The sequence below is a fragment of the Acanthochromis polyacanthus genome, chromosome 2, assembly GCF_021347895.1.
Source record: "Acanthochromis polyacanthus isolate Apoly-LR-REF ecotype Palm Island chromosome 2, KAUST_Apoly_ChrSc, whole genome shotgun sequence".
In the NCBI taxonomy this organism is placed as follows: Eukaryota; Metazoa; Chordata; class Actinopteri; family Pomacentridae; genus Acanthochromis; species Acanthochromis polyacanthus.
Window position 1 is genome coordinate 9557085 of NC_067114.1, and position 14416 is coordinate 9571500.

The window sequence follows — 14416 nt, forward strand, 5'->3', positions numbered from 1 at the left end:
TGTGGCTGGACTTGACAGTGGTGAAACTGACTGTGCCATACAAACAAGCAGGCACACACATTTAACAAAGGGGTGACTCAGAAAGGGTTTTTTCAGTTTGCTCATGTTTGCCTGGAACCAGACAGAATAACCAAAATTAGCTGCCACCAGCAAGGACCAGCGCAGAGAGTCTCATCTGCCACAATGCAGACGCACAGACTTTACATGATGATGGTGATAAGAGCCGTATTTGAATACTAAAACATAAACCTGGAGCAGGCAGTTGGAAAACTTGACACAGAAGTAAACATAATCCCTTTCAAATTTCCCATTGCACAACATTTTTCAAACTACGCAACTCTGAACCACAACTCATAGTCTGTAAAGTCACATGGTGCCATAAAACAAGAGGCCAAGCCCACTCAATGGCATTCCCAAGCCTTCTGAGGACTTTGCTACAATAGGCATGTTGTGGGGCAGAATCTATAGTGAATTAATGAGTTACTGTTGGAGCGACCATTTTCCCAGCACTTAACTGGCAACATAATTACCATTCCACCAAGAGATGTGAGCTGGGGAGGGGGTGCATGCATTCTTCAACAAGATACACAAGCACAGAGAGATAATGGCTCTAAAAATGACATCTAAAAAAAGAACTACCAAAAAAGGAAGCTTACACCCTCCAAGGCACAAAATAAACTAATTACAAAGGAACAATTAGTGCAAATACATAATGAAGCCTCATCTTGTTATTCAGTAGTGTACATAGAGGCTGAGCAACGATTGAAACACATCCATGCTGTCCTTGGAACATTCTTTGCTCCTGATCCACGTCCTTAACTATTGAGTATCTGCTGAAGCCAAGGTAGAACTGTATTTATGAAGCTGTATGTCATCACAACGTAACATTCAACAGTGGCTGATGGGGCTTAAATCGTACTGTGACATTTAATATACTTATACACTGACATGCTGTAAATAAGAAAAAATAAATGCACAATAATTGTCTGTAATGTTGCATTATAAGACTGACCTATATAGCCTCAAATATACAGTGAATAGCATCCATCAAGGCAAGTGCAATATAATTAACCTAAATTAACTATTAAAGCCAACAGTGCAATTCCATCTTTAGAACGGCAAAGAATGATGCTGCCATTATCTCTTTTGGTAACAGTGCGAGGAGAGAAGCTGCATGTTCTGGTTATGCAGGAGGGCTGATTACAGCATGTAGTGTGAGGTAACAAGATTATTAAAAATTGCTGTATCTGTCCAGCTTTAGAGGCTAACCGTGGTAGCATGCCACAACTGCAACAACTGGCTCAGGGCACATCTGAATCCGCCCTGTCCCTCATCCTAGAGACATCCTTTTCCATACTATTTAAAAGAAGACTTGGATTTGCAAAAATAGCAGCATCTGTGTGAGACAGTGCTGCCATGTATATTCTGCATGTACACTTGACAGGTCTTTACTTTATGTGAAAAACAGCAACAAATGGACACATTTTTGTTCTGGATTTTCAAGTCTGGAACTCTACTAACCTTAAAATGTAATAAAATATTGTGCATATCTACTCTGTTATGTAATGGTCTGAATGAGATGATTGTTTATGGTGCAGAAGGTTGAGTGCACGACCACACCTATGGGCAGTGGGTCAACTCTATTGCCATGTCTAAGAATTGGCAGTAGGATGACAGTTCCTAAAATACTATGAGCAACAAAGTACAGATGATTTCATTTATACTTAAAAAAAAAAAAAAGTAGAGAGCAGTGCAGAGAGGTAGATAAACTAAGGGAAGGCCAAATTAACAAGAACAGGGGACAAGAATGACCACAGAGGTGTGATCAGAAAGTGCTGAAATTGATGATGATGGTGGTGAAAGACAATGACTGAAGGGCTATTAAACTATTTCCCTGCAGGAGTTGATGAAGCAATTCTGATTCTGATCTCGTCTGCGGCACAATGAAGCGACTGAACAGCTGGATGGCGAAATCACAGCACACTTACTCCATGTGTACGCCCAAGCATCACAACAAGAGTCACTTAGAGGGTAGAATAACTGCTGTAGATGAAGGAAGCAGCAACAAAAGCTGAGAGTGATCTATTGAATACGAGATACTGATTTCGACACAGTACATGTGAATGGGCAAAGTGTACCGGTATATTTGTCAGCAGGAAAAATATTTGTAGATACGAGTCAAGTGCGTGAATGACGACTTGTTTTTATCCAAACAGTTTAGGAAAACAAATGTGTTCTCATCGAAAGGAGGCCTGACATTCGGGGAATTTACAAACTTGTATATTTTTTGTTATTTCTGGTAAAGCTGCGCACAATGTTTCCCACGTGATGGTGCATGTTTCCCAGACAGAAGAGACAGTGCTATACTCCCAGCACTGTGGAAGATAAGCAAATGAACACACGGCGGAAACAGTGCGTATGCGTAAAGGCATGTAGGGCAACAAGCCTTGGGATGAATCTGTTCCAATCTCTTTCTGTCTTCCCTAACCAGCTGAGCCACGGCTGCCACATGCACTCTCTCTTGTACCTCCCCATTGCCTCTCTCTCAGCATCTCTCTCTTGCTCTTGCGCCGTCTCACACACACAAAACACCCTGTGTCAAATCCCTTATGCCTGTAGTGGGGATGATAAATCCCTGCAGAGACCTGCCCTGCTCTGCCAGAAAGGATGCAGGGCTGGCTTGGAGTGTCCTAGCTTTGCTTGACTGGCTATGTGATAGGGAACAAAGGAACTAACCAAGATTCAGGGTTATGTGACATTACCATCCATCTCAATCAAGCGCATCAGCTGGTGAGCAAAATGTGATGAATTGTTTTATTTCAGCAGCCCAAAGAGAGTATAAAACTTTTCCTGAAGGTCTAATCCCAGTCTTCCTAAAGAAGTTCCATGATATAATTACACTTTTAGGTAATTACAGAGCTCAGACAAAAGACAAGGTGGTTGCAGACTTCCTGGGCAGACCACCACTAAGTTATTTTTGCCTACAATAATCTGCTCTGATAATAGGGCAGTGTGACATTGGAAAAGAACAGACAGTTTGATTTGTTGTTTTTTCTGCAATATTCATAACAACATTACAGGAATTTTACCAGATGACATGAATGACTATTTGAAACGAATTAATTATTCTGGACTGATTGTGGCGATTTTTGTTCGGCTGCATCTGCATGAAAGAAGAAAGAAAAAAAACACTTGGAACCTTTATAATACAGTGAAACACTGGCAAAGGTGTCCAAAATAGTTTTTTGCTTTGAATGGCATTCAGATCAGGCTTACACACATCATACAGAGCTTTGTGGTGCTGATTTAAAAGGTCAAACAAATCAGTTGAGTTGTCTCTTGCAGTGGCAACAGAATACTTTTTTCTGGTTGAATAATCCTGAATTCCTGAAACACATCCATACAACAGAGACTGCATTTCTTTATCTGCTGTTCTGAATTCATTTTGCTGTACATATGTGACGTCTCCACGTAAACAAACTGCTTGTCTTGTAGATAAAAGATATATATATTTAAAAACACACACAATGTATCCAATAACCCTTAAATTGGAGAAATGTTTTATTAGACGGACTCCTCTTGTAGATCAGTCATGGAAGAACGAGCTTTCTTTAGGTGGTAAAAAGCAGGTTTTTGAGTTCACTTCCTTTACTTCACATTGCACTTCCTGTGATGTGACTACTGTACATGTGCACAGTGCAATGTCGAGGCTGAAACAATACACTGTGCGGCCCTATTGTATAGCCTCACACAGTCACACTACATCTGGGAAGTTCATTTTTCCCTCTTTAGTTTGTAGCCCTGTCAGATTCAAGTGTGACCAACTAACAATCAAATTGAAAGCAAGCCTTTCTGTCTCACCAAACTTTTAATAAGCTTCTCAACTTTGCCGACAGCTATTAAAGTTGAGCATTGAACAGACTACAAGGCCCACTTTTTGAGTCATTTTTTTCAGATACTGACTTTGGTGAAGGGAGAACCACACCCATGTTTCTGCAGAAAATCCAACTTGACAGTCAGGGATGTAATGTGCGATCAAATGAATTGTAAGGATTCACATTGATGTTTCAGTGAGCGGTTAACCGTCAATCCTCTACACACTCCTTTGAACAATATCCATCTCAAGATAATTCATGTAGAACACAGCCTGACCACAATGAGTAAAATGAAATGTGTGGATTGTTTTGTACACTGACAACTAGTCTTTGTCCACAAAAGCTTTTGACCTACACCGGGCAAAGAAATGAATTCACCCTATTTCACAGTGGCATTTGAATGAAACTGAAAACACATATTAATGTGCCAGTCCAAGAGCCATAATGCCGTGATTATAGGAGAGAGAGTCAGTCTTTTTAAGATCTGCCATGTGACTCAGATTATAGCCGGTGCATCTCTCCCTCCCACTCCTTCCTTTCTCCATTTCACCCCTCCAATAACCCCTCCTCCCTCAGAAGGCATTTTCTGTTTTCCTTCTTTTCCCTCTCTCTGCTTTCCACCTGCCTCCTGCTGTGTGTATCTACCCTGGATTTCCCTCCAGAGATGAAAGGATAAGCAGGTCAGATATCCCTGATAACTGTCACACTCTCAAGTGTGCGGCCATCAAAAAAGCACAATCAGCTGCTTTCTTGGATTCTTTATCTGGACTACGACAGAAGGCTGTAGTAACGTAGCGCAGAGCTCACTTAATCACAGTCCACTGTCCTCTCTTTTATAACACGGGCGTACGTAAATTAAGCGTACTGTGTATTTAGTATGTGAGTTAAAGTCTCTCATGTTTCCTGGAACTTGGCCGAGTCATTTGTTCAACACAAAATAAATTAAATGAATGCACACTCATAATCAGATGGGTCACAGCCGGGGACAAACTAGCCAAAAAACTGATGCCCAGCTGAACCAACATGCCCCTGGCTGCTGCCTTCAATATGGACAACTGGCATCCCGTCTCGCTTGTACAGACACAGCTTACACCTGCTCTCCTTGAGGACTTCGAATCAAGGGCATATAATCAAAGACTGGTCTGTTAGTGTAAGAAAACCTGACAGGGTTTGTGTGCTGCATGGCTGTGTTTTAGATTTTGTCATCTGTCTAGAAGAGACTGCTGGCATCTTTAGTGGCTCTCAACAGATCGTTCCTAGTTGCTGCATGCAGTGACCCAGACTGCAGTAGACACCATTTGCCATGTGTTGTTCTCAGAATGACCTTGACTATGCTCAAGACAATAACCTGTGACATGCTCTACGAGTGACCATCCAGGAAGCCTGATATTTAGAATCCCAAAGGTGCTCTGCAAGACATGTGTAAACACATCTGTGTGTGCAAACACCCAACCATCAGTTTGAGCTATATGTAATCCTTCTACAATGTGCTTTAATTTTAGTGTACTTTTTTCCTCCTTCACACTGATGGACTGAAGCTGAGGAGATAAAATGTATGTAAAGTCTCCTTACATGCGCACAAACTAAAGACGGCATAAATAATTTTCTAAACTTAAGGTTTAACTCCTTGTCAAACACCAAAGACATGAGTTGGTCCCTACTACATTACTCACTCGCCATATCAGCCCTGATTCTGCAAAAAGGACGGGGAGCTTAAGACACAGAACAAAAACACCATCAGGACTCTTTTTCTCTCTCAAGCACTTGGTTCTCTAATTGCATTTCCCTCCTTCAGTGATGTAAATGGAGATGTGTAATCATCAAAGCAAAATAGAGGCTGTTCTTGGCCCGCTGTACAACTCTAATTAATACAACCTCCTCCATCCAAATGCATTTCCACTTATTTCAGTCCGTCTTCTCAAAACACACCAGTCTGAAGGCTGGAGGGATCACTGATACTCTAAATTATATTCTGTTTTTGTGCTACATTCACAAAAGTAAGATGGAATAACTAAGGGCCAAATACAAAGAATGAGGCCAACATTTACTGTAGTGAAAGAATGTTAATTGCATTTCTTCAGTGAACTAAAGTGATTTTCAGCTATTTTGATATCAGATAAATGACTGCTTAATTTACTAAGTGACCACTCATTTTTTTTAATGATACTATTAGATATATGATGGATAAAAAGGTCCTACAATGATTCACTGCTAAATCACTTAACCTTATTGTTCTATATTTAAATTACCACCAAATACATGTTTAAAAAGATTAAATGTAACTTTTTTAAGAAACTACACAAGCCATTCTATCAGCAAATGTGAGAAGAAGCCACATAACTTCTCTGTGCTCAGTGATCACAACATCCTGAATACATATCCAAACCCTCTAGAAAGGTCTGACCAAATTTGACACGAGGACTGTAATTCAGATGTGTGGAACCAGGCATGATTTTCAAACAACTTTCGAAACAAGGGCAACCAACAAGGATTTCCTCTCTCCTTGGTGCAACAGCAGAAAATTTGGTACCCAAGAGAAAGATGTGTCCCTCTCCATCTTGACAAAAACATATCCTCCTCTAAACAGCAATTAACATAAACTGTAATTTTGTACAGAAGTGATTACCCGCCATAACAAACTGAAGGGCAGTTTCAACTAAGACTATTTAAGACAGAAGTGCTTACCTTTTACTGACTCTTCAAGTTTCTGCCAAAGCCGTCACAACTGAGTGGATGCTAAATACTTCATACTACACCATACTAACCTACTGACACACTACTAGAGCACAATGTTGTGCAGCAACAACATTACTGAGACATAAAGTCAACACACCCACGGATGTAACTCCATTCCAGAAATACTGCATTGCAACATTTTATTGCGATTTATCTTCACTTATGGATTCATGTGGTATATGAGCAATTCTAGTGTCATAGCATTTTATCAACATTTATCAGGTGGGAGTTAAATCTAAACCCTTGCATCACGTTTCTGCTATTCAGAAAAATATATAAAAGGAACTCTTAATTAGAATATACAGAAGCTTGGCTAATATTTGGTAGAGGAGTAGAGCAGATTAATGTGGAAAGAAAACCTATGTTTTTTTGCTAGAAATAAATATAAATGTATGAAAAGTTGGCCAAATTTTAAATATAGCTTTCCTACTACTACAAAATGCTCAGTTACATAAAAGGGACATCTACTTGTTACCTGAAACAGGAAACTATAGAATTTAAAGTTAATTTAAACAATGTAGTCTGCCATTTGAAGCAGTAAGCTAGCTGTCCACTGAGCAAAAACTAACCTGTCATCACTGTCCATCAACAACCAGGCAACAGGACTTCTTTTATTTCTGCATTACTACTTTCATTCAACTGACAGCCTGATTTGTCCTTATTTTTAATGGTGTCAGAGCAGTTTTCAATGTACTACTTAAACTTCTGCGAAGTTTCTCACAAACACAATACTGGAAAGCCTTTATTCACAAGCAGCAACAGAAAATGCAGACTAAATAATTAGGCTACTTGTGTTAGTGATGGTGCTAACTCCCTGCTATTTTCAGTATGCTTTTGTTGGCTTATTAGTTTAGGCTGTGATCATGATACAGCAGAGCATGTTCTGTAAATTACTAAAAACTATGCCCGCAAGAAAAAGTAGTCAGAATTGCTATCCAGTTCTTAAAGTTTGACTTTTAACAGACAGAAAATAGCAATGTTCAAAAGGCCTTACTATGGGAACAAAACACATATTTCCGCAAAGATTTTCAAGATGACTGAGAATAACAACAAACTAAAGAGGAGAAAATGAAATGACTAATTAGCATAATACCTGCTATGTGTTTATTACTAGCTGCAAATTCGATACGACAGGGTTTTATGTTAAGGTGTGACCATGGCCATCATGTACACTACAGCATAACGTCACCAGTTGACACTGTGAAGCTGGTTTCGTCTGACTGGAACAACCGCCCAAACCTGAATAACACTAGCTCTATTAGACAAACACAGCACATTCCTCACTTGTCAAACTGGAAAAAGAATAGAAAAATCTACACACTATGAAAATACAGTATGAAAAATTTTAGGCGTATTATGACAACTGACCCACTTGAATTCTATTTCCCACAACTTTTTAAAGACTGACATATTCAACTATTTCTTAAAGTCAATACACTTGAGTGGTGCATGTGTGGAAATGTAGATTTTACCCATTTATAAAAACCTATGCTACATCAAATTCTACAGGCATGTTTTATTTATGACTTCTAATGTATAATATTTTATATGAAACAAGAAAATATGTAAGATCTGATTGATACTTTTCTAGCTGATTGAGACTGATGAATGGCCATCAATGTCACACACACCGGGCCTTCCTAAATGAATGAAGGTTGTAAAAATAACAACTTGATTCGGTGTTCAACCAATTACTTAAAGTCATTACAATTAGATGGTTTAGAAATAGGTGCACCTTTCTACTTGGTTGTTCTCATCACTTTTACCAACAATAATGTCAGTTTTGCAAGTCCTTTCTTTACACACAACCGCTGAAAAAACATAACCTAAAATATTCTAAATGGGATTGCTGTGATATTTGTGGTCTATGAAATGTAAAAAGGAGCTCACATGGCAGAATATCTGCCTCAGGCTCAGTTGGCTTTTAAGATTCAAGGGGATTTCCTGCCACTGGTTTAATAAAACTGGGAATCTGGATATCAACAGGTAGCTGAACTGAGACCTGGTATGTGCATAGCTGGGTGATTTTTCATCAAGAGTAATAGCCAGTTTAAGTCAGACTATTTTAATCTGGTACACGAGAAACAGTATAGCTGGTTGTGGGACTGTTACTAGGTGTAGATTTCAAAATAACCCCCTCAGTCACACAAACACAGCACCACCATTAGGCACACTGCATCACCAGTATTAGGAGTGAACAAAGTTATATGACTAATCTGCAGCACAGAGAAATAAAGCATTTCTGTTTGTTTAGCTACTGCTAGCCTTTCAGTATGTATCGGACACGCATAAATCAGCGACACAATGCTAACGCTTCAATTTTATCCGGCCAGGTACCCACCTTATTTGAAGCTTTGGAGGACATTTTACACTGCTATTCCGCTTCAAAAAGTGGCAGGTTAAAAGTTTTCCCTGTCTTTGTTTGGATAATCACTTGGGTGAGTGCGCTATTTTTCCCCGTCCAGTTAAATTTTCGCCCAGCTGCCGCCACGCCGGGCTACGTTGTTATTTTATTTTATCCAGGACGAAGAGAAACATGTCACGAAAAGCCCTGTGGAAAGTCCAAAGTTCATTATCTTATCTTCGCTGCCCGAAACGCGAACGTTAGTCCAGTCAGGTAACGAGTCATGGAAGAAAGCCCCGGGGTTGGGCAAAGGGAAAAATACAAAATGAGACCTCCTTGCCTTGGTGTTTCCGCCGCTAACCGCTGGATGAAAACTTGGGAAGAGTAGGCATCACTCGGACGGTGTGCAGCAATGGCAGGCTGAGTAAACCTCTCCCTGCTCCCAGCTCTGAGCAACGGCCGTGTCGTGTCTGTGCGGAGCAGACCATTCCACGATAATAGGGGCGCTGGAGTCCGGGAGAAACGGGGGCATCATCCCTTTACCCCGACATGTTCACGTTAATAACATTATTTAATACATTTCGTAAAACTGTATGTTAGATAATCATTACATTGTTCAATTCATGTTTTGTGTATATTTTATATCGCCGTTGTTAAAGGTACACACCCCCGTTTTCCCTTAAAATAAACAGTCCGGGATACAATAACGAGAAGCGACGCCGCTGTCCCTGCTGATGCTGAATGCTCACTTTCACTGTGGGATGATGGTGAACGGTGTGTTATACAAGAACTACAGCCTTTAAAATCTCAAATTTGAGGATGTCAAAAATAGTAATAAAAAGTCATAGCCTATGTTCTGTTTGAACACACTGTGTACCTGTCAAACTCATCGCGAATCGGTGCAAAATAGGCCACAGGACGACTGCCCTCGGAACGTGAGCAGAATATTTAAAAAGTTTGTTGCATAAGAAATGATCGAGACTGTTTCCCATCCAGTTTGTTTGTGTGGGTTGTTGTGGGACAGTTTATCTAGGAGATTACAAAATGAACCAATAAACTAAACAGGAGGTTCTTATTTATATGCATAAAAAATCTTAGCGCAGAGAAATTGCCAGTGTTTGTGGTTGATAAACTCACCTCACAGGAAACCACAAAAGCCATCGAGTTAAGCTCCTATGACTTCCAAAAACCAGCCCCCACCCACAGGATGCAACAATCTGAGCTTGTATTGTTTCAGAGTTTACTTCTGTTTCTAGCAAACAATATGGCTTATGCAATATGAAATTGGGCCACAGGAGAAACATAAAATGAAGAAAACAGTGTGACATTATTCCAGTTTTCAGGGTCCTCTGTTACATTACATGTAATTGAGAGCATATAAACACAGAGACACACCCTATCTTTTCCAAACAAACTGAGCAATCACATTCCCAGAATCTAGCTCCTCTAATGATAACTTCCTCCGTGTCTTTCTCCTTCAGCTGTGGAGGAGGGTTTGGCGGCAGTGTAGGTGGTCGAAGGAGTTAATTCCCACCAGACATAATCCTACAAGGCAAAAATACCGCCAGCCAGGAGTAGCAGACATGTCTTGAGGGTTACAAGCACAGGATGACCTCCGGAAAGGCTCGGCCATGCCGAGAAGAGGATCAAAATGGACAAGCAACTCTAAAACCCACGGCCATGCTTCAGCCAGGGAAAATACATAATCATTTCTCAAGCATATGTGATGTCCACAGTGTTTTGGACGTCCAATTTTTGCAAAAAATGCATCACAAACCGAGCATAAACACTCAACATGCCTCAAGAACAATACATACTAGTATTGATGTAAGTCGCTCACTCCTCCTGAAGCTTCTGAAACGCCTTTCAGGATCAATCAGCGCCGAAAGCAGGATGTTCAACATAATCACTCTGGTGTTAACTAACAATAATTTGCGATCAAAAAAGCCAGTCTTGAGCTAGAAAATATAACTAATTGCCTTTTAAAATGACAATAAACAGAAGTCTTTCCTCTGCTGCTTGCATCTCGATCTCATCCACACCTGTGATGGTAGCGCAGATGTTCTTATGGAGAGGGATCAAGACATTAGTGCCACTCCAGTGTGATCAAAGCTATCTCTGTCCATCCCGGCTCCAATCTCCTCTTTTTTCCCCTTCTCTCTCACAAACACACACACAAACATACACAACACACAACATGGCTCTTTCGGACAACAGGCGGCATCAAAGCTCAGGTGCGCTCATGGAAGAGCAGGCACATGGAAAACAAAAGCGAACATGCAGGCCCACATTTGGTTGGAGCACATCACAAGGTTCACTCAACCCTGCTCCTCCTGCAGCGAAAAGGCTAATGTAGAGTGAAAATACATAATGTGCCCATCCTCAAAACGTAAAACCGACTGTTCATGCACATAGAAGCGTTCACATAAGCGCAGTTGAATGATGATGAATAAAGTAGAACGTCGATCTTGACGTGAACCTCTTGTTCTACACTGATAAAAGTTCCTAAGCAGATGTTATTCTGTTATCATCTGTCCTGAGTTAGGTGTCTGTGAGAGACTGCGTGATCCCTCCTAAGCCCTGTTGACTCAGGGCTGCCCTGCAGATCCAGCAGAGCCTCTTTGTTTCTTCTCGCTAATAAAAACCTTCTGGATACACAAGACCGACTGAAGTGCTCTATTAGTCTATGCCACATTAATGTATACCCAACTTTGGCTACACTGAGAAGCCAAGAATATTTAGTATACATGTTTGTGGATTTTTTTTTGTTGTGTACTCATAACTTTAAACAATGTTATGCAGTTTATTTCATATGTATATCTAGATGTAGTTGTATAAAAATGGGTGGCAAATATGCTGTACTATTCAATAGAGAAAGTAGTTTGTTCGATTTCCTGGAATATCTGTTTGTTTTAATCAGAAGTTATTTAAAAAGAGTAAACAGTCATTTCTTGCTTTGAGGTAATAAAAATCCAATGTGGCAGTTAGTTTTTGTTAGCATGTCTATGGGACTGATTCAAAATAAAGATACAGTCATGATAGTAAAAGAATAATATTATGGACAGCAAGAGGCACAAGAAAAAGAAGCAATGTCAGAGTACTTATACAATACTGGTTGCTGGGATTACCTGGTTGTTGGTCATTTCAGGGCATTTATTTAGGAAAAATATAGAATATTTCCAATTTTATACCTCAGATATATCCGCTTGGATTTCATACTGAGAAACTTTCACTCACTTTCACATACAGGAAACTAATCTGCTCAGTAGAAGCCACAAAGAGAAGAGTTGTAGTGTAAATCGTTAATCATCGGTATACAAATGTCACATCTCTGCTTAAGAGGCCAACAGTTTGTGACCAGATTAGTATCATATGACAGGATTAGCAGGCATCTCGCAAAAGCACCCCCGACCTTCTGGGTAAATATTGTTCAGGCTTTTGTTGGGACGACAACACTTAACACAAATCTGGTTTCAGGAATTCAAGAAACATGAAATTTACGTGTAATAAGAGACAGTTTGAGCTTAAAGGTCAAATTTAATAATCCTTAAAATCATGGAAATTGCAGTAGAACATAAAAACAGCATTGAATAGATTTCCAGAATGAAAACCATGGGTTAGTTGCATAACAAACTAACTAAAGCCTGTAATTTAAATTTTAACATATCTTGCCACATATTGGAGTTTTCACAGAGCACCAACATGGGCAGCAAGGCAGGGAGTGTACACATCTAACTATATAAGAGAGCCTAAACCTGGTCATCCACTAAACCTGTCAACCGTTTCTAGTCATGCAATCTCTCTCTTGTGATTCATCAATCACACCCTCTCACATCATACGGGAAGCACACGTCAGACTTCAGCAGCATTGTGCAGGTGATCTAAGCCAAGAACCGCATTATGGTTGGCTCACTGACGGAAGAAAAGGGCTTTGAGCTATAAGTAACAGCTGAGTTAAAAGCAAATGATTTAATAACCCTGACACTGTCAGTTTTGTTATTCTCTAATTTATTCACAAGCACTGATAAAGTAAGCTTGTGTGAGAAAGTCTGAAGTGGTGTTATTTTGGGCGACACTTAGTTCTCCTTAGTTCTTGTGATGAAGAAAAAGCTTTTGGAAGACTAAATTTACCATAGTGGGTCAGTCGCTGATAGTAGTGAACCAGGGTACTTTTAATCTTCTAAAAACATTTATTCCAAGAGGCAGCCTGTGATCAACCAAGCAAAAAATCTGAAGTTTTCATCTTTCTTGCTGTTTCTCCTCTCAACGGACAAGGGTTGCTGAGCCTTTTATAGCTACAGAACAGACACTATGCTGCAGCAAACTTGATTGAACTGCAGTCTGCTGCTCAGCGATACCTCAAGTAGCTTAAGAAGCAAAAGTGAAAGCTGCAGAGCATCAGAGCAGGCCAACTACAAAATTATTATCATTACTGAAGAAAACGAGCTGTTGTGATTGTCTTAATTTGAACCAACCTGAATACTGAATGTTGCATCTTTTATGCATTGCAAGACCCACACCCATTATCAGTCAATGTGCCGTATAAATCTGCTGAGGAGAAAGCAGCCCTTACGTCATGCTTTCCATCCATGTGACAACCCTACTGTTTGCTGCAGAATGAGGCTGTAAATTAAAAATATGTCAGATCCCAAGGTACAATCCACCCCACACTCAGCTCAACTATTCAACCTTTTCCCTTCATTGTTGCAGTAGAATGCGAATGCAACTTCAAACGGCACGTACTTAATCTCATTTGTTCCTAAAGATACATATAATACAATGTGGCTGTGCTGTGCCAGCGTGACCTCCAAATCATGATACAGAGACAAAGTACAGACTGTTCTTCAAAGTTTCATACCACAATCTATGCATAATCATGTTTTCTGCTATCCTAAAGCTGGTCTTTCAAAGACTGATAACCAAATTGTGCAACTCTGCAAAAACAGAAAAAACATAAATCATTTCTAAAATAAAATTACATGAAATACAGAACAATAACAAAATAAAGTAGTTAGTTGGGTGGAAAAAAAGAAACATATGCTGTAGTCACAGAAATGTGTTAAATAACGTGCACCCAGGCTGCACTTGTATGTGATTTTTATCATCCACTTACACCAAGGTGGGTGCACTGACAGATTTTGCTGACAAGCTGTAGGAATTTTCCAACCTGCTTGGCTTACTGCAGATGTGAGGGATTTAGCAACATGGGGAAGGAGTGAGAATAAGTAAAGTAGACATGAATTTAAAACAAAATATCACTGAATCTAATTATCTTTGTACTTTCAGCCCTGGCTTTTTACACAGTTGCATATGCCACATATATGTACTATGCTTGAAAGAAAGGGGGCTGCAAATGTCTCAAATATTTGCAAGTACATGTCATAAAACCTCCAGAGCTGCACTGTAGATATGTGTGAGAAACTTGGAAACAGGACGATGAAGTCTGAAGGATGTGTGATGT

The 14416-nt window shown here is 39.9% G+C and overlaps 1 protein-coding gene across 13 annotated transcripts in view; it reads right to left on the reverse strand.

Moving 5' to 3' along the window:
• tjp1a (tight junction protein 1a) overlaps positions 1–14416 on the reverse strand; it is a 101774-nt gene that overhangs the window by 42794 nt on the left and 44564 nt on the right. The window contains exon 1 of one of the 13 annotated variants that reach the window (XM_022194763.2): positions 9296–9412. The exons of 11 other annotated variants lie outside the window; for them this stretch is intronic. Coding sequence is in view for 1 of the 2 variants with exons in the window: in XM_022194762.2 (XP_022050454.2) it covers positions 8953–8976 (24 nt within the window). In the remaining variant the exon portion in view is untranslated. Of the gene's footprint in view, positions 1–8952; positions 9413–14416 lie in introns of those variants that run through there. One more of the 13 variants, XM_022194762.2, reaches the window with a different exon arrangement.